The sequence below is a fragment of the Mauremys reevesii genome, linkage group 3, assembly GCF_016161935.1.
Source record: "Mauremys reevesii isolate NIE-2019 linkage group 3, ASM1616193v1, whole genome shotgun sequence".
Classification (NCBI taxonomy): domain Eukaryota; kingdom Metazoa; phylum Chordata; order Testudines; family Geoemydidae; genus Mauremys; species Mauremys reevesii.
In genome coordinates, this window is record NC_052625.1 from 201,236,648 (window position 1) to 201,262,026 (window position 25,379).

A 25,379-nucleotide genomic window follows, 5' to 3' on the forward strand; every position below is an offset into this window, starting at 1 on the left:
CTAAGTAGCTGAAACCTACTGCCAGAGCTGTATCGTATCTTGGCTGATCAATTATTTCTTTGCTATGGGCAGTAGTCTTCAGAAGACGGTGTCATATTCCGCCAGAATTGATCATTGGCAGCTCAAGTTTGCCATTCGGGATATCCAGTGTAACTTTAGAACTGAAGTAATTTGTCGCCAAATACTCTTTACCTTGTCTACCTTACAGCTTCTGCTACTACTAGTTGAATTACACGTGTATAGAAACATGCTTCCCAATTTTTATAGTATGAACAAGGCCCTAAATAGTTATAGTGTTAAACAGTTGTCAAATTTGTTTTTAGTTGGCTGCATTTCAGTGTGTGGGGGGGGGGGGGGGGAGGTTGTATGTAAGTGTACAAAGAGCATTGCAATAAGAGGTACAATATAAAAACAAGAATATCAAAATGAAGCTTTGTCCATTAAATGTTTTAAGGCTATCTTATTACTTATTTCCCAAATGAGGGCTTTTAGTGAATTACAATGAACATAAGAGCATATATGAGAACTACAGTGCTTCAGAATACTAAAGTTATGTAGTATGCTATTTTGAGTTGAGTATTTCAAAAAATTATTCAGATTTGAAAATAGCCACATGGTTAACTGTGGCTAGAGAGAGAATAACAGACGCTACTCAGGCAAGGGTTGATATTAGGAAATTACTTGATTCTAAGGCTACAAGAAAAGGCCAAGGTGGGATGGTGGTAAGTAAATCCATTTATTGGTGACTGAATATCTGTGACCTCAAAGCCTTTGTGATCCATCTCTAACTTTGAGCAGTCAGCAGCTGAGCTTCCAGTGATCTGTCCTACATCATCCATCCATTTTTGTGCTTATTGTCCCCTATTACAATGACCTTCCACCATTCCTCCCATAGTAACTTTCTCAAGGTCATTTCCCTCTCTATGCTTAATGTGACCAAAATATGTTCGTTTGCGCCTGTTGATTTCTGATTGGAGAGTCTGCTTCTCTCCAATAATATTTCTAGCCCAGGCATTTGTCTTTTTGTCCATCAAGGAGATGTGTGAGAGTCTTCACCAGCACCACATTTCAAAAGCTTCAGTTTTCTTCTTGTCAGCAGCATTAACTTCCCATGATTGACATCCATAAATAGGTATTGAAAAAGTTAGGCTTTTTGCCAGTCGCACTGTTGCACATTTCAAGATGCCACGTTTTTCCATGCATTCTTAAGGAAGGCCATAGCTAAGTGAGCCATCCCTAGTCGTCTTCCCATTTCTTTGGAACAGCCTCCTTGGTTGTGGCGTGTGGCTTAATGTGGCTTGTGTAGTCAAGGCAGAACACTGGGAGAGAGCTCTCCCAGTGCTCTAAAAAACCCACCCGCACGAGGGGCGTAGCTACTAGTACTAGTGCACTGTCTACACTGGCACTTTACAGCGCTGAAACTTACGCTGGGGGGGGGGTGTTTTTTCACACCCTTGAGCGAGAAAATTGCAGCACTGTAAATTGCCAGTGTAGACAAGCCCTAGAATGACAGCAATGGGAGGGTTTCTTCAATCACTGTAGTTAGTCCACCTTCCGGATAATGGAAGAATTCTTACGTCTGCCTAGTATTGTCTACACTGGAGTTTAGTTTGGCATGGCTACGTTTCTGAGGGGGGTGAATTTTCCACTTGCCTGGGAGACTTAGCTATGCCAGTGCAAGTTTTCAATGTAAACCAGCCCTTAGTAGTTGTAATGGGCCATAAAAAGTCCATGGTTTTTAGTGTCCAGCAGAGTTATGAATTTAAGGGTATGTCTACACTACGGGATTATTCCGATTTTACAGAAACCGGTTTTTTAAAACAGATTGTATAAAGTCAAGTGCACGCAGCCACACTAAGCACATTAATTCAGCAGTGTGCGTCCATGTACCAAGGCTAGCGTCGATTTCCAGAGCGTTGCACTGTGGGTAGCTATCCCGTAGCTATCCCATAGTTCCCACAGTCTCCCCCGCCCATTGGAATTCTGGGTTGAGATCCCAATGCATGATGGAGCAAAAACAGTGTCGCGGGTGATTCTGGGTAAATGTCATCACTCAATCCTTCCTCCGTGAAAGCAACGGCAGACAATCATTTCACGCCCTTTTTCCCTGGATTGCCGTGGCAGACACCATAGCATGGCAACCATGGAGCCTATTTTGCCTTTTGACACTGTCACCGTATGTGTACTGGATGCTGCTGACAGATGCGGTACTGCGGTGCTACCCAGCAGCGTTCATTTGCCTTTGCAAGGTAGCAGAGACGTTTACCATCCCTATTGCACTGTCTGCCATTGTAAATTGGTGATGAGATGATGGTTGTCAGTCATTTTGCACCGTTTGCATTTGGAAATTGGCGATGATGGTTATCAATCCTTTTGTACCGTCTGCTGCTGTCATAGGTGATCCTGGCTGGCCTCGCTGAGGTCGGCCGGGGGCGCATGGACAAAAATGGGAATGACTCCCCGGGTCATTCCCTTCTTTGTTTTGTCTAAAAATAGAGTCAATTCTGCCTAGAATATGGGGCAAGTGTACTAGAGAACCAGAGAGCACAGCTGCTCCGGGTCAGAGCCCCAGAGATCCCGCAGAAATGATGAGCTGCATGCCATTCTAGGGGGTGCCCCTGTAACAACCCCACCCATTGCTTCCCTCCTCCCCCAACCCTCCTGGGCTACCGTGGCAGTGTCCCCCCATTTGTGTGATGAAGTAATAAAGAATGCAGGAATAAGAAACAGACTTTTTAGTGAGATAAAATGAGGGGGAGGCAGCCTCCAGCTGCTATGATAGTCCAGGCAGTACAGAATCTTCTTTAGACATGAAAGGGGGGTGGGTGGGGCTGATGGAGCTCAGCCTCCAGCTGCTATGATGAGGACGGTTACCAAGCCTTCTGTACCGTCTGCCGGGAATGACCGGCATTTTTACGCAGGCGCCCCTGGCCGACCTCACCGAGGCCAGCCAGGAGCACTCACGGGCTGATGATGACGATGGATAGCAGTCATATTGTACCGTCTGCCACCGGGAAGGGGATGCTGGTGTTCAGCGCTGCAGCACCCCGTCTACCGGCAGCATGCAGTAGACATAGGGTGACATCGAAAAAAGGCGAGAAACGATTTTTTCCCCTTTTCTTTCGGGGGGGAGGGGGAAGGGTATAAATTGACAACATACACCCTGAAACACCCGGGAAAATGTTTTTGACCCTTCAGGCATTGGGAGCTCAGCCAAGAATGCAAATGCTTTTCGGAGACTGCGGGGACTGTGGGATAGCTGGAGTCCTCAGTGCCCCCTCCCTCCCTCCATGAGCGCCCATTTGATTCTTTGGCTTTCCGTTACGCTTCTCACGCAGCACTGTGCTGAGTCCCTGCTGTGGACTCTGTCTATCATAGCCTGGAGATTTTTTTCAAATGCTTTGTCATTTCATCTTCTGTAACGGAGCTCTGATAGAACAGATTTGTCTCTCCATACAGCGATCAGATCCAGTATCTCCCGTACGGTCCATGCTGGAGCTCTTTTTGGATTTGGGACTGCATCGCCACCCATGCTGATCAGAGCTCCATGCTGGGCAAACAGGAAATGAAATTCAGAAGTTCGCGGGGCTTTTCCTGTCTACCTGGCCAGTGCATCTGAGTTCAGATTGCTTTCCAGGGTGGTCACAATGGTGCACAGTGGGATACTGCCCGGAGGCCAGTACTGTCAAATTGTGGCCACACTAACCCTAATCCGACATGGCAATACTGATTTCAGCGCTACTCCCCTCGTTGGGGAGGAGTACAGAAATCAGTTTAAAGAGCCCTTTATATTGATGTAAAGGGCTTCGTTGTGTGGACGGGTGCAGGGTTAAATCGGTTTAACGCTGCTAAATTCGGTTTAAACGCGTAGTGTAGACCAGACCTAAGTTCGCAGGCTAGTCTTTTTTTGAAGGTGTGCAGGTTTCCTTTGAGAATGACTACTGAGAGCTCAGATATGGAATGAATGCTTGTGAGAAGTGTTCACTCACGGGCAATGGAGTGGTTTTTTTCTCGAATGAACTCACACAGGGAAAAGTTGGAGGTTTTTTGAGCCCTTCAGGTACAAATTAAATTGTACATGTATTCTTGTAGCATGCATAGACAGGCTCTGTGTAGTAGTAGGCACATGAAGTTCCTGTTCTTACATTACCTCATTTCTGGAGGGATAGGTTATTGAAACAAGAGCAAGCAGCAGGCACCATTATTGATAAATGTCATATTGAATACAGGATCCATAGCACAGTGCAAATGATGGATTCTTTATTATAGTAGCTAACATCTAAAATTGTTGTTTTTGGAGTAGCAGGAGGAAATGGAGTCTGTACCTGAAAATGGGTAATCTGTTTCAAATAATTGAACCCAAATTAATGTTTAAATATTTGCAGGGACAGGTTTTTTTCTTCTAAGCTCTGAACTCTGCTATACTAGTGCTTCTCAAACTTATTTAATTGCACCCCACTTCTTTGCGTCTGTAGTAGTTTATGCATCCCCCTTCTGCCACACAAGTACATATACCGATATATGCGGCGGCGGTGCTTCACTAGAATCAGTTTCAGCTTCTTTGTTTTTTACTCGTTTTTTTTTCTGTTGCACAAATGAGCCAATGATCCATTGAACAAAAGCAAAACTGCGATTGTGGTCCATGCTTACAATTAAATGTGCGCACCACATCGTAGCGAATGGATTAAAGTACAGATGGCAATGACTTTGTATAATGCTTTGCAAACTTAACAGAAATCTCTCAGAATGCACGGTGCCATCTGAGGATCTGATGTTTCTGGAGGAATCAAAGTTGCTAGTTATTCATTGTGGTGGGTAAAGTGTGTGCAGTAATTTTTTTTTTACCCTCCAAAAGCTTCTCACAAGTCCCGTTTCTTCCCCCCCCCCCAATACATGCCATGTCCCCCTGCAGGGTCCTGTTCCCCCGTTTGAGAACCTCTGTGCTCTACTACCCTTATATGTACCATTAAATGCTTGTGAGCCTGCCAAACCTTGCACTCACCCCCACCACCAACCACTGCTACTGCCGCACAGCTCCTTCCTTTCTCTCTCTCCCACGCTTCATTTGCCAATGTGGCATCTTTAAGGGGCTTACCCTCCCGTTGACTCTTAAGCAGACCAGCTTGATTTGAGGGGCAGCTGGCCCTTTGCAATTTCTACCTGATATCTGAAGAATGATCTTGGGCTTAAAAGTATGCAATCTGAGTTAAGAGATGTGGGTTATACTCCTGGCTGTGCCACACAGGTTATTTTTTAGATGATATTTTCAGGGCCAAATCCTGCTTGCCTTTTGAGGGTGTCATATCTAATTTCAGTAGATCAACTTATATGGGTAAGGTGAGAAGGATTTGGCGCCCACTCTGATGCCATATGGCATCAGAATTCTTTACCCACTCGAATCATGCTAGTCACAAAACAGATTTCTATGTTACATAATGATGCAAATATCTTGGTAATCAGCAATGAAGGGAAAATAAAAACAGAAGCAGCATGGCACTTTAAAGTGAATGTAATGCACTTGCAGGTTGGGGTAAGCACATTTAATAAACATTGTGTTTGGAGGCTAAAGGGACTTATTAAATGGTGGCTGCTTTTTAAAATGCAAAATAGTTCGCCACAAGTCACTCAGTGTTACTAGATGTCTCTGTGTTCTGTTGGGTTATAGAGTCCTTGGTGTAGTTTCTAGAATAACTTTCCATGAATGCAAAAAGAACAGGAGTACTTGTGGCGCCTTAGAGACTAACACATTTATTTGAGCATAAGCTTTCGTGGGCTACAGCCCACTTTATCGGCTGCATGCAGTGGAAAATACAGTAGGAAGATAGATAGATATAGATATATATAGATACACACACACACAACATGAAACAATGGGTGTTACCATACACACTCTAACGAGAGTGATCAGTGAAGGTGGGCTATTACCAGCGGGAGAGAGAAAAACTTTTTGTAGTGGTAATCAAAATGGTCCATTTGCAGCAGTTGACAAGAAGGTGTGACGAACGGGGTGGGAGGGGGGGAATAAACATGGGGAAATAGTTTTACTTTGTGTAATGACCCATCCACTCCCAGTCTTTATTTAAGCCTAATTTAATGGTGTCCATTTTGCAAATTAATTCCAATTCAGTAGTCTCTCGTTGGAGTCTGTTTTTTGAAGTTTTTTTGTTGTAATATTGCGACTTTTAGATCTGTAATTGAGTGACCAGGGAGATTGAAGTGTTCTCCGACTGGTTTTTGAATGTTATAGTTCTTGATGTCTGATTTGTGTCCATTTATTCTTTTACGTAGAAACTGTCTGGTTTGGCCAATGTACATGGCAGTGGGACATTGCTGGCACATGATGGCATATATCACATTGGTAGATGTGCAGGTGAACAAGCCTCTGATAGTGTGGCTGATGTGATTAGGTCCTATGATGGTGTCCCCTGAACAGATATGTGGACAGAGTTGGCAATGGGCTTTGTTGCAAGGATAGGTTCCTGGGTTAGTGTTTTTGTTGTGTGGTCTGTGGTTGCTGGTGAGTATTTGCTTCAGGTTGGGGGCTATCAGTAAGCAAGGACTGGACTGTCCCCAAGATCTGTGAGAGTGAGGGATCGTCTTTCAGGATAGGTTGTAGATCCTTGATGATGCACTGGAGAGGTTTTAGTTGGGGGCTGAAGGTGACGGCTAGTGGTGTTCTGTTACTTTCTTTGTTGGGTCTGTCCTGTAGTAGGTGACTTCTGGGTACTCTTCTGGCACTATCAATCTGTTTCTTTACTTCAGCGGGTGGGTATTGTAGTTGTAAGAATGCTTGATAGAGATCTTTAGGTGTTTGTCTCTGTCTGAGGGGTTGGAGCTAATGCGATTGTATCGTAGAGCTTGACGGTAGACAACGGATCGTGTGGTGTGGTCTGGATGAAAGCTGGAGGCATGTAGGTAAGTATAGCGGTCGGTAGGTTTCCGGTATAGTGTGGTGCTTGTGACCATTGCTTATTAGCACTGTAGAGTCCAGGAAGTGGATCTCTTGTATGGACTGGTCCTGGCTGAGGTTGATGATAGGGTGGAAATTGTTGAAATCATGGTGCAATTCCTCAAGGGCTTCTTTTCCATGGGTCCAGATGATGAAGATGTCATCAATGTAGCGCAAGTAGAGCAGGGGCGTTAGGGGGCGAGAGCTGAGGAAGCATTGTTCTAAGTCAGCCATAAAAATGTTGGCATACTGTGGGGCCATGCAGGTACCCATAGTAGTGCCACTGATTTGAAGGTATACGTTGTCTCCAAATGTGAAATAGTTATGGGTGAGGACAAAGTCACAAAGTTCTGCCCCCAGGTTTGCCGTGACATTATCAGGGATACTGTTCCTGATGGCTTGTAGTCCATCTTTGTGTGGAATGTTGATGTAGAGGGCTTCTACATCCATAGTGCCTAGGATGGTGTTTTCAGGAAGATCACCAATGGGTTGTAGTTTCCTCAGGAAGTCAGTGATGTCTCGAAGATAGGTGGGAGTGCTGGTAGCGTTGGGCCTGAGGAGAGAGTCCACATAGCCAGACAATCCTGCCGTCAGGGTGCCAATGCCTGAGATGATGGGGCGTCCAGGATTTCCAGTTTATGGATCTTGGGTAGTGCAGAGAATACCCCTGGTCGGGATTCTAGGGGTGTGTCTGTGCGGATTTGCTCTTGTGCTTTTTCAGGAAGTTTCTTGAGCAGATGATATACTTTCTTTTGAAATGAATGCGTACTTCATTTGAGAATGAAAAGGTTGTTGTCTGCTTAATAAGCCTTGTGCATGTGTTTGCTAGCAGTTTTCTTTTCGCTTTCTTTTGAATGGCTGTTGCTCTTTATCCTGGACTAGTTTTCTCATTTCTTTGAAGTGAATTGGTGCTCAAACAGATTTCTCTTTCTCGTGTCGCTATAGTGTATTTTAAGGGAGGAAAATACAGAGAGAGTAGTTAGGAAACCACTCCCTCCACCCCAAAAAACAACAACAACAAAAAACTGTTTTAGCTAATGTGGTTTTTACCTTCAATGTGAAAGGGTATACCGTAAAGTGTTTTTAAAAACTATTATCAAGACAGTTAAAATGGGAAACTATTTTAAAAATCTGTTCTTAAAAATGGTTTTCTCATACACTCTCCTCTTTGTATTGTGTTTATAGGGCTTAATTAAAATAAATCAGTCATTGGATAAGAGGGAAGGTTCTCTCATGGATTGGTAACTGGTTAAAAGATAGGAAACAAAGGGTAGGAATAGTCAGGTTTCAGAATAGAGAGAGGTAAATAGTGGTGTCCCCCAGGGGTCTGTTCTGGGCCCAGTCCTATTCAACATATTCATAAATGATCTGGAAAAAGCGGTAAACAGTGGGGTGGAAAAATTTGCAGAAGATACAAAACTGCTCAAGATAGTTAAGTCCCAGGCAGACTGAAAAGAGCTACAAAAGGATCTCTCAAAACTGACTGGGCAACAAAATGGCAGATGAAATTCAATGTTGATAAATCCAAAGTAATGCACGTTGGAAAACGTAATCCCAACTATACATATAAAAGTTAAGGGGTCTAAATTAGCTGTTACTACTCAAAAAAGAGATCTTGGAGTGATTGTGGATAGTTCTCTGACAATATCCACTCAATGTGCAGCGGCAGTCAAAAAAGCAAACATATATAATCATGACTGGTGTGGAGAAAGTAAATAAGGAAGTGTTATTTATTCCTTCTCATAACACAAGAACTAGGGGCCACCAAATGAAATTAAAAGGCAGCAGGTTTAAAACAAACAAAAGAAAGTCTTTTTTTCACACAACACGCAGTTAACCTGTGGAACTCTTATTGCCAGAGGATGTTCTGAAGGCCAAGACTATAACAGGCTTCAAAAAAAAAAAACTAGATAAATTCATGGAGGATAGGTCCATCAGTGGCTATTAGCCAGAATGGGCAGGGATGGTGTCCCTAGCCTCTGTTTGCCAGAAGCTGGGAGTGGGCGACAGGGGATGTATCATTTGATTATCTGTTCTGTTCATTCGCTCTAGAGCACCTAGGATTGGCCACTGTTGGAAGACAGGATACTGGGCTAGATGGACCTTTGGTCTGACCCAGTACAGCCATTCTTATGTAATTGGCCTGAACTAGACTAATCTGGCTGTTGCTTCTAAATTCAAAATGATCATGGCGCACCTCCCTCTGCTACTTCACCCACCAATAAGTTCTCCTTAAAAGCTTCACAGCCATAGTGAGAGCGGGAGGAAGGGTGTGGGGGAACATTGTGCAAACAGTTAAAGGAGTCTTCAGTAGGATAATTGCGACCTGTGAATTCATTTGGCAGTAGCAGGTGTGGAAGTGGTAGTGCAGATTTGGCCTGGGTGTTTCCTGCCACTGTCCTTTACAGTGGTTTAAAAGCTCTTGAATCCTGTCTGCCTTACAGCTCCACTAGTGGAGTTGCAGTGGTGGTGAACTATGAGCCTGTTTTCTTAGTACAGACTTTGCTCAACTGGAACTTCATTCTACAACTGGAATGTGAAAGTCAGAGTAACATTCAGAGGAAGAAAAAAAAAAACAGGAGTACTTGTGGCACCTTAGAGACTAAATTTTTTTTTTCATGAGCTTTGAGCTAAGCTAGCTTCTTTTCGGATGCATAGAATGGAACACACAGACAGGAGATATTTATACATACAGAGAACATGAAAAGGTGGAAGTATGCATACCAACAGAAAGAGTCTAATCAATTGAGATGAGCTATCGTTAGCAGGAGGAAAAAAAACTTTTTGAAGTGATAATTAAGATGGCCCATAGAAGGTGTGAGGAGAACTTAACATAGGGAAATAGATTCAATTGGTGTAATGACCCAACCATTCCCAGTCTTTGTTTAAACCACAGTTAATTGTATCTAGTTTATTATTTCAAGTTCAGCAGTCTCTCTTCTTTGGTTCTTTTTTTTTTTTTTTTTTTGTAAATTGCCCTTCAAGTCTGTCTCTGAGTGGTTTAGTTGGTTGAGGTTTTTCTCACTGTTTTTTTTTTGTATGATGATTGATGATTGATTTGTGTCCATTTTTTTTTTTTTTCGAGACTGTGTCGGTTTGGCCAATGTACATGGCAGAGGAAGGTTACAGAGCAGTCCTGAGCCTTCAGTTGAATTTAGGCTTCCATTGTAACAAACAATTTAACAGGTTTCATACACAGAATCCAAAGTTACTGTAATTTCTTAACCAAAAATCTAAATTTATCAGTAGTATAAAGCACTATTCATCCGTTGACTTGCTTAAAGTTACACAAAGGATGCACTTAGCCTCTGGTAACTATAGCAGTGAAGGAGAAAAAAAGATGTTTGACAAACAAAAGTGTGAAAGGTGTTTACTGTTCACGTTTTAAAATAATTTTCTACTAGAATTGCTCATATACAAACCATAGGGGTTTTTGAAGTCTGTCTCTTATAAAACGTAGCCTTCACTCTTTCTGTACAAGTTGCAGAAGTGATTCATGAGTAGTTCATGCAGGGAGGAAGTGTAACCCACACCTCTGCTGGATGTGGTGCTCTGTACCATGTAGTGGCGCTGAGACCACTTAGAGATTAATGAGTTTGCTACAGCCCTAGCTAACAGCCATGTGGCTTTTAGCTCATGCAGCAGAGGCTCATGCACTGAATGCATTAAGCTCCAGAGGCCCCAGGTTCAATCCTGCCCGCTGATGACCAGGGTCTGTTGGTGTTACAGAAGCATGGTCTGTTGGTGAAAACAGGATCTTAAAATTGGGAGATCTGGGTTTTCTTTCTGGTCCTGTTATTTATTCCTTGTGACCTGCAGAAAATGAGGGGTAGAGGTTAAGTTCCCCAGTTTGTAAAGTGAGGGTACAGCCTGGTGTTTCCTGGGGGTATCTAGGGTTCTGAGGCACCTCGGTACCACCTGGCCTTGGAGTGAGGAAGCCTTGTCTGTGCTTGCCATGGGTCAGCTCCCCAATTCCACTGGCAACACAAATGCTCCCCTTTCAGCCTATGCAGGCTTTGCTGTCCCTCTGGAGGTTAGTGACCTCTGAGCGTCCCCCTGGAATGTCTAGCCCCTATACCACTAGACACTCAGAGTATTCATAGATTCACTTCTCCCAAAGGAACAGTACACCCCAGCTTACTAGATGTGGCTCAGTTCATTGCTCTGCTTAACCCTTAGCACTTAAGAGCAGTTGAGACAGTGAAAGTAAATGAAAGTTTATTTAACAAAATGTAGAAATTCAAGTGATAGCAAGCGGAAATACTGGAAACAAATGGTTACATATAAAATAAAGTCATAACATGCGTTTTAGAACCTAGACTTAACTAATTACTGTCTTGTCTTGTAGGGGAAGGTCACTTAAAATCCTTTCAGCATATTACAGGCAGGCTTCCATTCATGAGACAAGCCACACTTTCAGCTTGCTTCTTCCTCTGTGGAAAAGATTCAGGGTGCTTTTGTAATCCCAGTTATACTCCCCAAACCATTCTTTACTTGGAAACAGGATGCCCCCTACTGGCTATTTTTTCCTGCGTGCCTCTTGTCTGTTTCGCAGCTCAGACTGTAGATAGGCCTCCATTGTGAAGCAGATAACAGATACATGATCAGCCCAGATACATGACAGATAAGCATCTCTTCCATCTTAACTTCACCGGAGCATGTTTATCAGCTTCTGGTGACCTGCCATAACTCACATACTTTAAGAACATAATTATCAATACAGATACATAATTCCTTAAACATTATCCGTACAAAGAACAGGAGTACTTGTGGCACCTAACCAAATTTGTTAGTCTCTAAGGTGCCACAAGTACTCCTGTTCTTTTTGCGGATACAGACTAACACGGCTGCTACTCTGAAACCTGTCATTATCCGTACATACATTTCTCAGTTATTATGATGACCAGTGGGTTCTTGTATCAGAGGGGTAGCCGTGTTAGTCTGAATCTGAAAAAGCAGCAAAGAGTCTTGTGGCACCTCATAGACTAACAGACGTATTGGAGCATGAGCTTTCGTGGATGAATACCCACTTCGTCAGATGCATGTGGATGGGTTCTTGGGTCTTTTGAAGAGACCTCACATGCCACCCTTTGGTAAATTTAATATGCATATATCAGACCCAGGGGATTCCTGCAAAATTCTATGACACTGTGTGCCCTCTGCCAAGAAGGTCTTGAGTCACACCTGGCTCTTTAATAATAATAATAATTATTATTATTTATTTATTTATTAATTATAAAAGACAAGTTATTTGAATGAAGAGTGTTATATAAATGTATTTTACTAGGAAATAATCCAGTCACAGGAAAGACATTAAGCACTATATTCTGATGTCAAAAACAAAAAATACCATTTACTTTCTTAGGAAGAAGGGAGAAAGGCATAAAACAAGTTATTTTAAAGCAGTGTCAGTGGGTGCAGGCTTCTGATGTTGAACAGTGAAAGAAGTAAAAACATGTTGCCTGACTTTGTGACCTGCTAATCTTTCCTTCCATTCTTTCTGATTTGGCAATGAATGAAAAACCTTGACACTGCCTTGCTTAGGCCTGGGCCATGCATTATTTTGTACCGGTATAACTATTTTGTTTAATATGAATGTTTTTAATGGAACTAGGTATACTGGTACAACTGCTAGCATGAATGGTTATGTTGGTATAAATGTGCTATGTAACAATATAATTTATTCCTCTTCTGTTACCTGAATAAGTTATATTGGTGTAAGCATCTTTATACTTGTATAACGATCTACACTAGGAGGGTTCTACTGCTTTAACTATACCGGTATAGTTAGTAGTGCAACTTTTGTGTGTAGACAAAGCCTTATTTTTCCTCCTTAATGATTTTTCAGTGATGGTTCTTGTGGTCTACTTTTTTGTGGTATTGTTCTGCAATTTAGGCCTATGTGCCAGTGTGGCTTTTGTATGTGGTTAAATGGTTGCTTTAATTTAAACTAATTGCTTTATATTTTAGTGAGCAGTTATACAATTACATTACAGATCACTCTGGGCTAAATCCTGTATATTAAGGATTTTTTTTCCAAGATACCATTACTTCACCAGTATTGGACTCTCTAATCCATCGCTTTGAATTACATTTTATGCTGATTTCATTTATTGTGCACTAAGGAACTATAGTAGTTGGTGGTGTATTGAGAGATTGTCAGATTCCTCCAGCATTTCCCTTTTGTTCTCATCCCCACAAAAGTCTTGTGCTGTTGCTTTTGGAGCTGATCATTGCTGCTGGTGGGTTGGCTAAAGGACATCACTTCTGAGTAAAGTAATCTTTGCAATTGTCCCAGAGGCAGAGTACACTGTTTGTGCCAAGACCCAGGCCTGGGACCTTTTCATTGCCGTGTGGAGCACAGTCTACATATGAGATTTCATACATGTGTTTTTAAAAATGTTAGTCACATCAATATTTATGGAAATTTGGGATAATTCACAATAAAACTGTAAATTTGGATTGGTGCTCTGAGGCAGTGGCTCTCAACCTTTCCAGGCTACTAAACCCCTTTCAGGAGTCTGATTTGTCTGGTGTACCCCCAAGTTTCACCTCACTTAAAAACTACTTGCTTACAAAATCAAACATAAAAATACAGAAGTGTCACAGCACACTGTTGCTAACAAATTACTTACTTTCTCATTTTTACCATATAATTATAAAATAAATCAACTGGAATATAAATATTGTACTTACATTTCAATCAAGTATATAGAGCAGTATAAACAAGTCATTGTCTGTATGAACATTTAGTTTGTACTGACTTTGCTAGTGTTTTTTATGTTGCCTGTTGTAAAAATAGGCAAATATCCAGATTAGTTGATGTACCCCCAAGGGTATGCATACCTCTGGTTGAGAACCACTGCTCTGCGGCATAGCAGTACACCAGCATCTAAATGTCTAGTGACAAAAGGATAACATTTTAATCCTTTTGTCATAACACAAGCTTTATGGGATACTCCAAGAGCTCAAATGTGACGAGGGACTAAGCAGATTACACCATATTGAGACTAATAATTCAGAAAATTTATCTTCAGCCAGATAATACTAAAAGCCCACAAAACTGCTCTTCTACATCTGACTTTGAAAAATGAACTAGCAGAAATTAGTCCTCAGTAGAAACTAAGTAACTTCAAATTATGCTTGGAATGCATTGCAGTTATTAAGGAATTTAAGTAACAGTGATTTCTTTTGTTTTTGCTAGCTAAACAGTTTTAGGATTTGAACTGCATATAAACTTTCACATTTACTCTGGCTTTTTTGCTTTAAAGAGCATATTTAGTTCTAAAAAGGAAAACTTTGCCAAGCTTATGGAAAAAAAAATCTCCCAAAATGTTCAGTATTAACATGAAGCGATATGTGGGAGGGAGTGTAGTCTAGGGTACTGATAGCCAGGATTCTGTGTAATGCTATTGTGCCTTAGTTTACGTACATGTAAGGAGGAGGAAAGTTTATAAAAATTGAAACCTAGCAACCCCTTTAAAGCACTTTGCAATCCTCTGAAATGTGCTAGGAAATAAGTGTTAAATGTGGTAGGCTACAGAAACCTAAAGTGAACAGAGTTTCTTTAGTGGACACTTCCTATCTCAGGCATATCTTGCTGCAGTTAGATGCAGCACTAGTTGTATACCTTAAGTACCATGAAGAAACAAGAGGAAAAATCATCTTAATGAAATCCTCTTATATATGCTGGGCATAGCCAAAATATCTTCTTAGTAAGCCAATATATTTTCTTGGGGTAAATGGTTTTGAAAGATTTGGAGAAATCGTTTAACCTGATCTGTTGCTTGCTTTCCATTTAAGCCTGGAAACAGAGTCTGCAGCTGGTGTCTAGACCATGAAGTTTCGACATGAGAGTGTATCCTCTCTCTGTTGGGACTTCTAAACATCGTGTACACTTTTTTCTGAACTTCATCTGTTGATTACTCAGAGTAAGAAAGGGCAGAGTGAACTTAATCTTGGTACCAGATGGGCCGGATAAAAAGATCTGCTTGAGATGGAGTACAACCAGCTCATTTATCTCAAGTCAGTGCGAGGGCTTCTCTTATACAGGCTGTGGCTGCATCCTTGTCCAGCACAGCTCAAGCTATCTGCATGCTTTGTGATGGGGCATCGCTAGTGATGTTCAGTAGGCTCCTGGATACCTTACCTGCTTTTTGTAAGTGGGAAGCCTCTGTAGTATATAGTGATGGTGAAATATAAACGTAAACCCCACAAATCCATTGTCATACCCCTCAGTGAAGTACCTGCAAAAAGCAGTTCAGTAAAGTTTTGCCACTAATGTTCTAAAGGTGTAGGATCCATTTCTTAATGTCAATAGAAGAAAAACTGACTTGAACCAAGCTGCACTAATCCTTTAGCATTTGGATTTCTGTAGGGCTGACCCTAAGCTTCTCCCCAGTACTGCCCAAGAAAACACCTTTGACCAGTATCCAAGCTTGAAATTCACCTTTTCAAGCTGAAATGCTTCTTAGGTCCACAGGAGATCCTTTCCCTTCACCTTTGGACCCACAGTCCCTCAATCTGGGCTTTATTTAGTCTTTCCCTCCCTTATAGTTCTAGATTAGCTCTGCTTGCTGTCCTTTCCTGGAAGGTGGCATTCCCAGTTTCCTTTTCACTGGCTTTGAGAATTAATGATCTGGATGATGGGATGAATTGCACCCTCAGCAAGTTCACATATGACACTAAACTGGGGGGAGAGGTGGATATGTTGGAGGGTAGAGATAGGGCCCAGATTGACCTAGACAAATTGGAGGATTGGGACAAAAGAAATCTGATGAGGTTCAACAAGGACAAGTGCAGAGTCCTGCACTTAGGACAGAAGAATCCCATGCACTGCTACAGGCTGGGGACCGACTGTCTAAGCAGCAGTTCTGCAGAGAACGACGTGGGGATTACAGTGGAGGAGAAGCTGGATATGAATCAGCAGTGTGCCCTTGTTGCCAAGAAGGCTAACGGCATATTGGGCTGCACTGTTAGGAGTATTGCCAGCAGATCGTGGGCAGTGATTATTCTCCTCTATTTGGCACTCATGAGGCCACATCTGGAGTATTACATCCAGTTTTGAGCCTCCAACTACAGAAAGGATGTGGACAAACTGGAGAGAGTCCAACAGAGGGCAATGAAAATATTTAGGGGGTTGGGGGCACATGACTTATGAGAGGCTGAAGGAACTGGGCTTATTTAGTCTTGAGACGAGTGAGGGGGGATTTGATAGCAGCCTTCAACTACCTGAAGGGGGGTTCCAAAGAAAATGGAGCTAGGCTGTTCTCAGTGGAGGCAGATGACAGAACAAGGAGCAATGGTCTCAAGTTGCAGTGGGAGAGGTCTAGATTGGATATTAGGAAAAACTATTTCACTAGGAGGGTGGTGAAGCACTAGAATGGGTTACCTAGGGAGGTGGTGGAATCTCCATCCTTAGAGGTTTTTAAGGCCTGGCTTGACAAAGCTCTGGCTGGGATGATTTAGCTGGGGTTGGTCCTGCTTTGAGTAGGGAGTTGGACTAGATGACCTCCTGAGGTCTCTTCCAACCCTAATCTTCTATGATTTGTGGCCTTTGCTATGCCTTTTTTCCTAAGCTTCTATCAAGATAAGGTGGACCTATGCACCTGACTTAGTCTTCTGCTTAAAGTGGTTATCCACAGGTCCAAAGACTTACAGGAAGACCAAGCTGCTGTTTGGGAATGCAAAGCAAAGGTCAGCAACATCTAGGTTCATGCTGAAGACTGAGATGGCCTTGCCCAATGAAAATCAACTCATTCCACAAAAGCTTTTTTTTTTTTTTCTGAAAAAGGGAAATTTACTCAAGATGGCCTTCATAAACAGCCACCATGTGTTCCCTGTATAACTTCTCAAGCCATTGCAGACTCAATGGCACAGGCTTAGCTTGATATAGATTTGGCTTCGTGGCACTTATGCAAGTAGTCATAGAATCCCTTTTCTTGCCCTGGAGCATCACACAACTTATTTTCTGTCTTCCTAGATATAGCTATTTATAAGGTATTCTGTTGACAGAGACTACTGAGAGCATCCACATGACTGAAAAGGGGTCTTTCTTGTAGAAAGTAAGAGAGGCTAATTTTAACCAGGTCCTGACATACTTCTCTTGAGGTAGGGGAGGTGGATTAGGTGTTGGAAAGATTGATAATAGGAATTTCTTGTAATTTGTGTGGGCTTTTTCTCCATTTTATGTTTGTCATATGATTTGCTCTTCTCCTCCCACCCCCCTATCTTGACTCACTAATTGTTACTGTAGCTTAACTGTGGAACAACTTTTACAAATTTGCCTGAATGACTAAATGCTCTGATTCCATACATTCAAGCACTTTGATACTTTGGTGTCACTAAGTATCAGCAACAGATTGGAAACGGATCCACTTGTAGTCTGAATGTTGCATTCAGCACTTGTTTAGGAAGTGGCCTAAAGAAAAAAGAAAAGGAATGTGATTTTAAGATGGAGCAAAAATAACTTTTAAAATGTCACTGCTGGTGTCAGGTTAAGTAGGTGTAAACATTAAACATGATTTAATTTTCTGAGATTTGTGATTTTAATGAATGGGAATAAGAAATGCAGGAATCTAATCTCATAGGCATATACTCTGACCCCCAATGTTGGAAACTAGGGTCTCTTTTGATTTGATACTTAGTGTGCTAAATATCTGTGTAACCTGCCTTCTCTCATTTCTAGTGAGAATAGGTGCATGTGGGTCAAGAATCATGTATGGTTCAAGGGTTTTAGGTTCAAAATAAATGATTACGCAGGGCTGCATATCTTTTGTCATTCTCAAACACCATACAGATTCCCCTACCTACAGTATATAAAACTAGTAATAAACAAAACTGGTTTAACAGTATATTTAACATAAATGGGTATGGAGTTGCTAGGATTTAGTTAGATATAAGGAATTTGTGTAGCATATTCACCGAGCTGTAGCATACTCACTCTAAAGTCACTCCAATGCAGAGCAGTTACTAATACCTAAAAGTAAATGTGGAAAAAAACCTCTGCTTATCAATTTGAGACAACCTGGACTATCTAAGGTACATTTCACTGTTTTATGTATAAGCACAATAGCACCTGATCACCACTCCGTTGCGCAAAGGTTCTGAATCCCACTGCATTGAAGTCGATAATCTGTGGATTCAGGTTTTTTTGCTCACCATATGGTCCTCATGACAGTGCGCGCCAACCTCATTTTATGCAAATGATTCAGCCCATCTAATGCAGGAAGACAAAAAACTCTTTTGGTCTTTATTCACTGCAGAGCTAGCCTGTGTGCCTGGAGCGTCCCCATAGCAAAGTCCTACCCATGTTACTGTATCCTTGCAGTTTCTGCACTTGGCCGTGAGAGTCTGGGGGCATAGCCAATGGTTGTTTGTGCTGAGATGCTGTTGGTTTTTTCTCCAGTCGATTATGTTAGTTGCAGGAGAACTTGTTGGTCCTCCAGGAGGAAGGGCATTGGAGGATTATCAGCACCAGAGTGATTTTTTTGTTTGTTTTTGTTTTGCCTGTCTCTTCACTGCAAAATATCTGGTTCCAGCCATAGCTGAAGTGGAGCTTATGCTCTAACCTATCCCCCCCAACTGAGTAAGCTAGCCCAGGCTTAAAGCACTCCAAACCTGGATCGGATGTTTTCTATGTGCATGGTGGGGGTGGGAGACGGGGATTGATTGGGGGAGGTTGTGCTAAAACCTGCATAAGAGCCTGAGTTAACATTGTAATGTAGGCCTATCCTTGCATATGCTTCAACAACATTGCAACTGATACTATCTGCAAATTTAGCTGTGAAACTTGTTTGACTGCTCTTATGTCTCTTCCTGCTCTGCTGCATGTGTACTCTGCCACTGCAGCATTGGGTATCTTAAAGCCACGCACCACAAACAAATATTTAATTTAAAACAGAGATATAGAGATAAGGGTTTATAGCTGTATAGATTTCTCTGTGGTAGGTTGTGGTGTGACACAGTATAATGCAAGAATGCAAAGCAAGTTTGTAAATGAATAGGCTACTTAAAATAGTTAATTATGTGTCTTATGAGTGGAACCGACATGGCAGGAGCAAAGAAAAGGTCCAGTCATGAAGACAATCTTGAAGGGAGGATAGGGAATTCAGTGAGTGTACAAAAAAAAGTTGGAGTGCTCAGCCGCAGGAAAGTATGGCAACGTGCACAGACGGGTATAGAAAACTAAAAATGTGTTGGGTTTTGTTGGGTTTTTTTTTTTTAAGGGAAATAATTCCATGAGTTCTGGTAACTGCATAAACAGCTCAAACTATGCTCTAAAGCAGTGACTTCCCTTTCAAGAGTCTGATTTGTCTTGTGTACTCCCAAGTTTTACCTCACTTAAAAACTACTTGCTTATAAAATCAGACATAGAAATACAAGTGTCACAGCACACTATTTCTGAAAAATTGCTGATTTTCTCATTTTACCGTATAATTATAAAATACATCAATGGGAATATAAATATTGTACTTACATTTCAGCATATGGTATAGAGAGCAGAATAGACAAGTCATTGACTTCATGAAATTTTAGTTTGTACTGTCTTTGCTAGTGCTTTTTATGTAGCCTGTTGTAAAACTAGGCAAATATCTAGGGGAGTTGATGTACCCCCTGGAAGACCTCTGCGTACCCTCAGGGGTACATGTACCCCTGGTTGAGAACCACTGCTCTAGAGATCTGAAGTCCACAGAGCCAGGGCTAAAATTATGACTCCAAACTTTGGTTTCTTTTCTAGATGCCTTTGTATACTCTGAATGCAGTATGCTATGTTCCTATGAGCCGTTCTCAGTAGGTAGTGAAATATGCTTTATGTACTTTGATTTAGGTCTTCTCTTTATGTACAGCCAGATTAACAGTAATGGAGGCTACAAACATTACAGGATATAATGTGCATATGCATATCTCTGAAGAGAACAAGGTGCTTATTTAGTATCAAGCCTTTAGTCCATATTAAGCTTGATGTTTTATGCAGCCTAGTGTAATCCCGGTTCTGAAAACTACAGATGTGATGTATGACTTCTGAGATTATATCCTTATTGCTACTTTAATCCAAACACTGAATAATATGTGCTCCAGCAAGGCCTGAAAGTTTAAGTACCGTGTGATAACATAATCCTGCTTTGAAATTCAAGACAGGATAAAAAAAACATAAATGCTTCTGGGTTTACGGTAGAGTCATTTCTTCTCATAAATTCAAACTCAGTGTTCAGATTTGCAAAGAAGGTGAGAATTTTTGGGTGGCACCCTTTAGAAACCTATTGTGCCTTTAGTGTAAATAAGAGGTCCTGCAAAAGCCTATGAGGAACCTCCAGTAAAATAGCATAAACATTTTAGAGGCCAGAGAGCAGAACTGTAGATGTGCTTTGTTTACTTTTGAACATTCCAAAATCTGATATGAGGATCCTAGAGGATCACTCCCTGTAATTTTATGCCCTCTCTCTGGTCTTGAATCAGTTTGTCCTATGTCAGGCTCCCCTATCTCTGACCAACTGAAGAGTGATATAGGATGACAAGTGCCACTATCTACCCGTGGGTCTGATCATGCTTCCTGTGATGAACTCTGTATCCAAGCTTTGATTTTTGTTTGGCAGACAAACTGTTACTGTTCTCTTGCGTTATCTTGTTTTTGGTGCATATTCTGCTGTAGCAAGAGTGAGTAACTCTCTTGACTTGAACATGCGCCAACCTGCCAGAAGGGTCACACTCTGACTCTGCTCCTGATCCAAGGCTGCTGTCATTGCTGTTTGGGAACAAATGCTAATATTTGATCTGAACCAGAGCCAGATAGAAAAGTTTTTCTCCATGATGAACTGATAAGCAAACCTTCATTCTTTGAGGCAGACCCAGTGACACAAAAATAACCATGAATCTAAATTAGCTTCCCAGCCCAAATTGACCAGTAAGAAATATATCTTATTCTCATCTCATTACCCTTCTCTTCCCTGCCAAAAGAAATAAATGTGATGTGTCAGAACAGCTTTCTGATTTAATTTGTAAGGTTCTGGAGAGAAGGAGGCTGGCTGTTTCCAAAGTTGTGTATTTTCTGTACTTCTCAAGTCTTCTGTATGGTGGGTTGTGGGTGGGGGGAGAGTCCTTAAATTGATGCCAGTCTACATATTTACATTTTTTAATCTGATGTTCTTATTTACTGTATTGAATAATATGGTACGATGTTTTCTGAATTGACCAACCTTCTTGAAAACATTTATACCATCGTTTCTCCCCTGGAGAAAAGTGCCAAGAAGAGTCACACTGGATCTTGCTGTTGTGTATAAAGCCCTTAACCTAGGTCTGAGACACTCGGGAAAGTGCTCCTTTTCTCCATTCACCCTTTCAAGGCAACCTAGATTGGCTAGGTTGTTGATGGATTCTTGAGACTGAGATCAGAACTGGGTATGGGTAAAAGCTACCTTTGGTTCATGGACAGAGGCTGTGTCTATACTTAAACCTGTACAACACTTCAGTGTAGACGCTCACTACAGTGATGGGAGGGGTTCTCCTGTCACTGTAGTTAATCCACCTCCCTGAGAGGCAGTAGCTAGGTTGACAGAAGATTTCCTAGTGCTGTCTACATTGCGGATTACGTCAAAATAGCTATGTCTTTCGGGTGTGGATTTTTCACACACTTGAGAGACATAGCTATGCGAATATATGTTTTCAGTGTAGACCAGTCCAGAGTCTGTGCAATTCCTTCTTAGTCTGTCTGCTAGACTTCATTTGCAACTATTTTCAGGGCTTACTAAAAGGCACTTCTGTTTGGGTATTTATAACTAAGGCCCTACCAATTTCATGACTGTGAAAAACATGTCACAGACCATGAAATAAGTCCTTCCCTGTGAAATCTGATCTCCCCATGATTCTGGGGGCTCCTAGCTGCTAGTCCGGGCTGGGCTGAGGAGGGACAGGACTTGTTCTTCCCCTGCACGGTCTCTCTTGGTGGGGAGATCAGACATACCTCCAGAGGCAGCACAGAAGTGAGGGTGATAGACCCTCGCTTCTGCGCTTCAGCAGCCCTGGAACTGGGCCTGGGGCTTCCGCGCCCTCCCCCCGCCCGGCTCCTGCTGTGGCTCAGGGCGCCTGGTCACGGGGCTTCTGCCCCCTGCGGCTCCCGGAGTCCCCATGTGCTAATCCACCACTGGCTGGGGCTAGCAGCTAGGAGTCCCTGGCTGGGGTGCTCACAGCTACACAGGCAAATTGGCTTCACTTCCATCTCTGCAAGTGCTGCAGGAACCTTCGGGGCTGCTGTGCAGCTGTGAAGGCATCACAGAACTGAGGTGGCAATCCCATGACCCCCCTATAACAGCTTTGTGACTTCCCCTCCCTCCCCCCATGATCACCTTTTGGGTCGGACCCCCATAGTTACAACATAGTGATATTTCAGATCTAAACAGATGAAATAGTGAAATTGACAAATTAAAAAACCCTCTGAAATTAAATTGACCAAAAATGGACCTTGAATTCGGTAGGGCCTTATTTGTGATCATACTGTCCCCCATCCTTATTTGTACTATCATAGTGCCTGCTAGACCTAGTTATTGACCAGCACCCTATTGTGCTAGGTATGTCCTGAGAGACTTCTGCCGGTTTTGTTGGTATGGTTGGCTCCTTTAAGAATTAAGCTTAGTTTAATTTGTTTTGTTTTTTTAAAGTTAGGTTACTGTGGAAAATATCCCAGATACTGCCTTTGGAAAGGGTGCTTCATAAGCTGTAGTTCCTATATTTGAAAGTGATTTTGAACTTGAAGCTGAAAGGGGAGTTATAGGGAAAGTTGAAGTTTCTAGTTAACATGTAATCTTCAATTTCATATTTAATTGGTTGTATTATAATTAACTGTATTTTTGTCTGTTTTTTTTCTTATATGTGCCCCTTCTCATTTGTCCCCTGATGATGATTCCTCTGGGAACTGCAGGAGCCAGCCAAAGGTAAGTTTTTGATTTCACTTTAAACCAGTGTTGTGAAAAGCTGTGGTATATTACTTGTTCAGCCTTCAAATATCCAAATATTTACTATCTTTTAAAAAAGTGCAGTTGATCAGCTGTTGTTTCTCAAAAGAAAAACAAAAAAACTCCAAACCACACATTCCTCAAAGAATTTTCTTTGCTGCAGAAGACCATTGCATATGTCTCGCCAAAAAATGAGTCTCAGAAACAAGTGAGAGCATAGTTGCGTATTAGGCATTGAGGACTGTGAATGAATGGGCTGCTTGTTTTAAAGCATTTTCTGGTCTCTGCATTAGAGCAAACTCATTGCTGCTGACTTATGTTCCCTTCATTTTTTGCATTTTATATGCAGATGCCTCTTATCTCCTTTTCCCACCTTTAAAAATGTAGTTTATTGGCATGTTTATATAGTCATGACTTATTGTTTTAAACAACTTGTAAATGGGACTGATAGAATAAACCATATAAAAATTACAGTAAAGTAAATTAGCTTGAATTTGATTAAGCACAAAAATAGAAAACAAATAAGGGTGGTGTCTTGTGGAGGATGGTTAGAATGGCAGCAGAGGCATATACGTCAGCTAACCATCACTAACAAAATAAGGATACCTTTTTTGGTATGTTTTGATGATAGCTTTTATAAGATGTCCTGTTGGTTTGTTTTACTACAGGTGTTTGCTTACGATCACTGTTTCTGGTCTTTGGATGAATCTGTAAAAGAAAAATATGCAGGTAATATTTACTGTAGTTTTGTAATTGCACTCTGTTTACATGACAGCTATGAAAAGGAAAGTATCTAACTTTTGTTCCCGGAAAGATAATGGAGCAAATAATTAAGAAATCAGTTTGCAAACACCTAGAAGATAATGAGGTGATAAGGAACAGTCAGCATGGATTTGTCAAGAACAAATTATGTCAAACCAATCTGATAGCTTTCTTTGACAGGGTAACAAGCTTTGTGCATGGGAGGAAGCGGTAGATGTGGTATATCTTGACTTTAGTAAGGCTTTTGATACTGTCTTGCGTGACCTTCTCATAAACAAACTAGGGAAATACAACCTAGATGGAGCTAATGTAAGGTGGGTGCATAACTGGTTGGAAAATTGTTCCAAGAGAGTAGTTATCATTGGTTCACAGTCATGCTGGAGGGGCATAATGAGTGGGGTCCCTCAGGGATCAGTTCTGGATCCAGTTCTATTCAATATCTTCATCAATGATTTAAATAATGACAGAGAGCGTACACTTATAAAAGTTGTGGACGATACCAAACTGGGAGGGGTTGCAAGTGGTTTGGAGAATAGGATTAAAATTCAAAATGATCTGGACAAACTGGAGAAATGGTCTGAAGTAAATAGGATGAAATTCAATAAGGACAAATGCAAAGTACTCCACTTAGGAAGGAGCAATCAGTTGCACACATACAAAATCGGAAATGACTGCCTAGGAAGGAGTACTGTGGAAAGGGATCTGGGGCTCATAGTGGATCATAAGATACATATGAGTCAACAGTGTAACGTTGTTGCAAAAAAAGCAAACCTCATTCTGGGATTTATTAGCAGGAGTGTTGTAAGCAAGACACGAGAAGTAATTCTTCTGCTCTACTCTGCGCTGATTAGGCCTCAGCTGGAGTGTTGTGTCTAGTTCTCAGTGCCACATTTCAAGAAAGATGTGGACAAATTGGAGACAGTCCAGAGAAGTGCAACAAAAATGATTAAAGGTCTAGAAAACATGACCTATGAGGGAAGATTGAAAAAATTGGGTTTGTTTAGTCGGGAGAAGAGACGACTAAGAGGGGACAGGATAACAGTTTTCAAGTACATAAAAGGTTGTTACAAGGAGGAGGGAGAAAAATTGTTCTTCTTAACCTCTGAGGATTGGGCAAGAAGCAATGGACTTAAACTTCAGCAAGGGCGGTTTAGGCTGGACATTAGGAAAAACTTCCTAATTGTCAGGGTGGTTAAACACTGGAATAAATTGCCTAGAGAGGTTGTAGAATCTCCATCATTGGGGATTTTTAAGAGCAGGTTGGACAAACATCTGTCAGGGATGGTCTAGATAATACTTAGTCCCGCCTTGAGTGCAGGGTACTGGACTAGATGACCTCTCAAGGTCCCTTCCACTTCTGTGATGCTATGATAATTACAATCCTGTATTTGGTAAAGGGAAAAGACCATATGGCATGGAAAACCTTTTCTCTATGTGGTTGCCAGTTGTCAACAGAGAAGGCAAAGTCTTAAAACTGCTACCTTAATCCTTCCATCTTTCTAGTCAAACATAATATTTAGAGTAGTGGCAGCCAATAAACATGTATTGCAATCTATATACAGTATAGGTAATTGATGAATGTAACAAATTTGCCGTTTTGATTCATACAGATATCTCCATTAAAATACTTAATCCAGATATATGAATTAAAAGATTTCTTTTCCTATTTCTGTCCATAATTTGAGGATCAATGCCAAAGTTCACCTTTGTGGTAAAGCTTG

At 41.6% G+C, this 25,379-nt stretch overlaps 1 protein-coding gene across 4 annotated transcripts in view; it reads left to right on the forward strand.

The window, feature by feature from the left end:
• Window positions 1-25,379, forward strand: part of KIF13B (kinesin family member 13B) — a 200,953-nt gene that overhangs the window by 51,316 nt on the left and 124,258 nt on the right. For all 4 annotated transcript variants that reach the window (XM_039530153.1, XM_039530150.1, XM_039530151.1 and 1 more), the window contains 2 exons: window positions 22,863-22,875; window positions 23,565-23,625. In XM_039530153.1, the coding sequence (XP_039386087.1) occupies window positions 22,863-22,875; window positions 23,565-23,625 (74 nt within the window). The remainder of the gene's footprint in view (window positions 1-22,862; window positions 22,876-23,564; window positions 23,626-25,379) is intronic.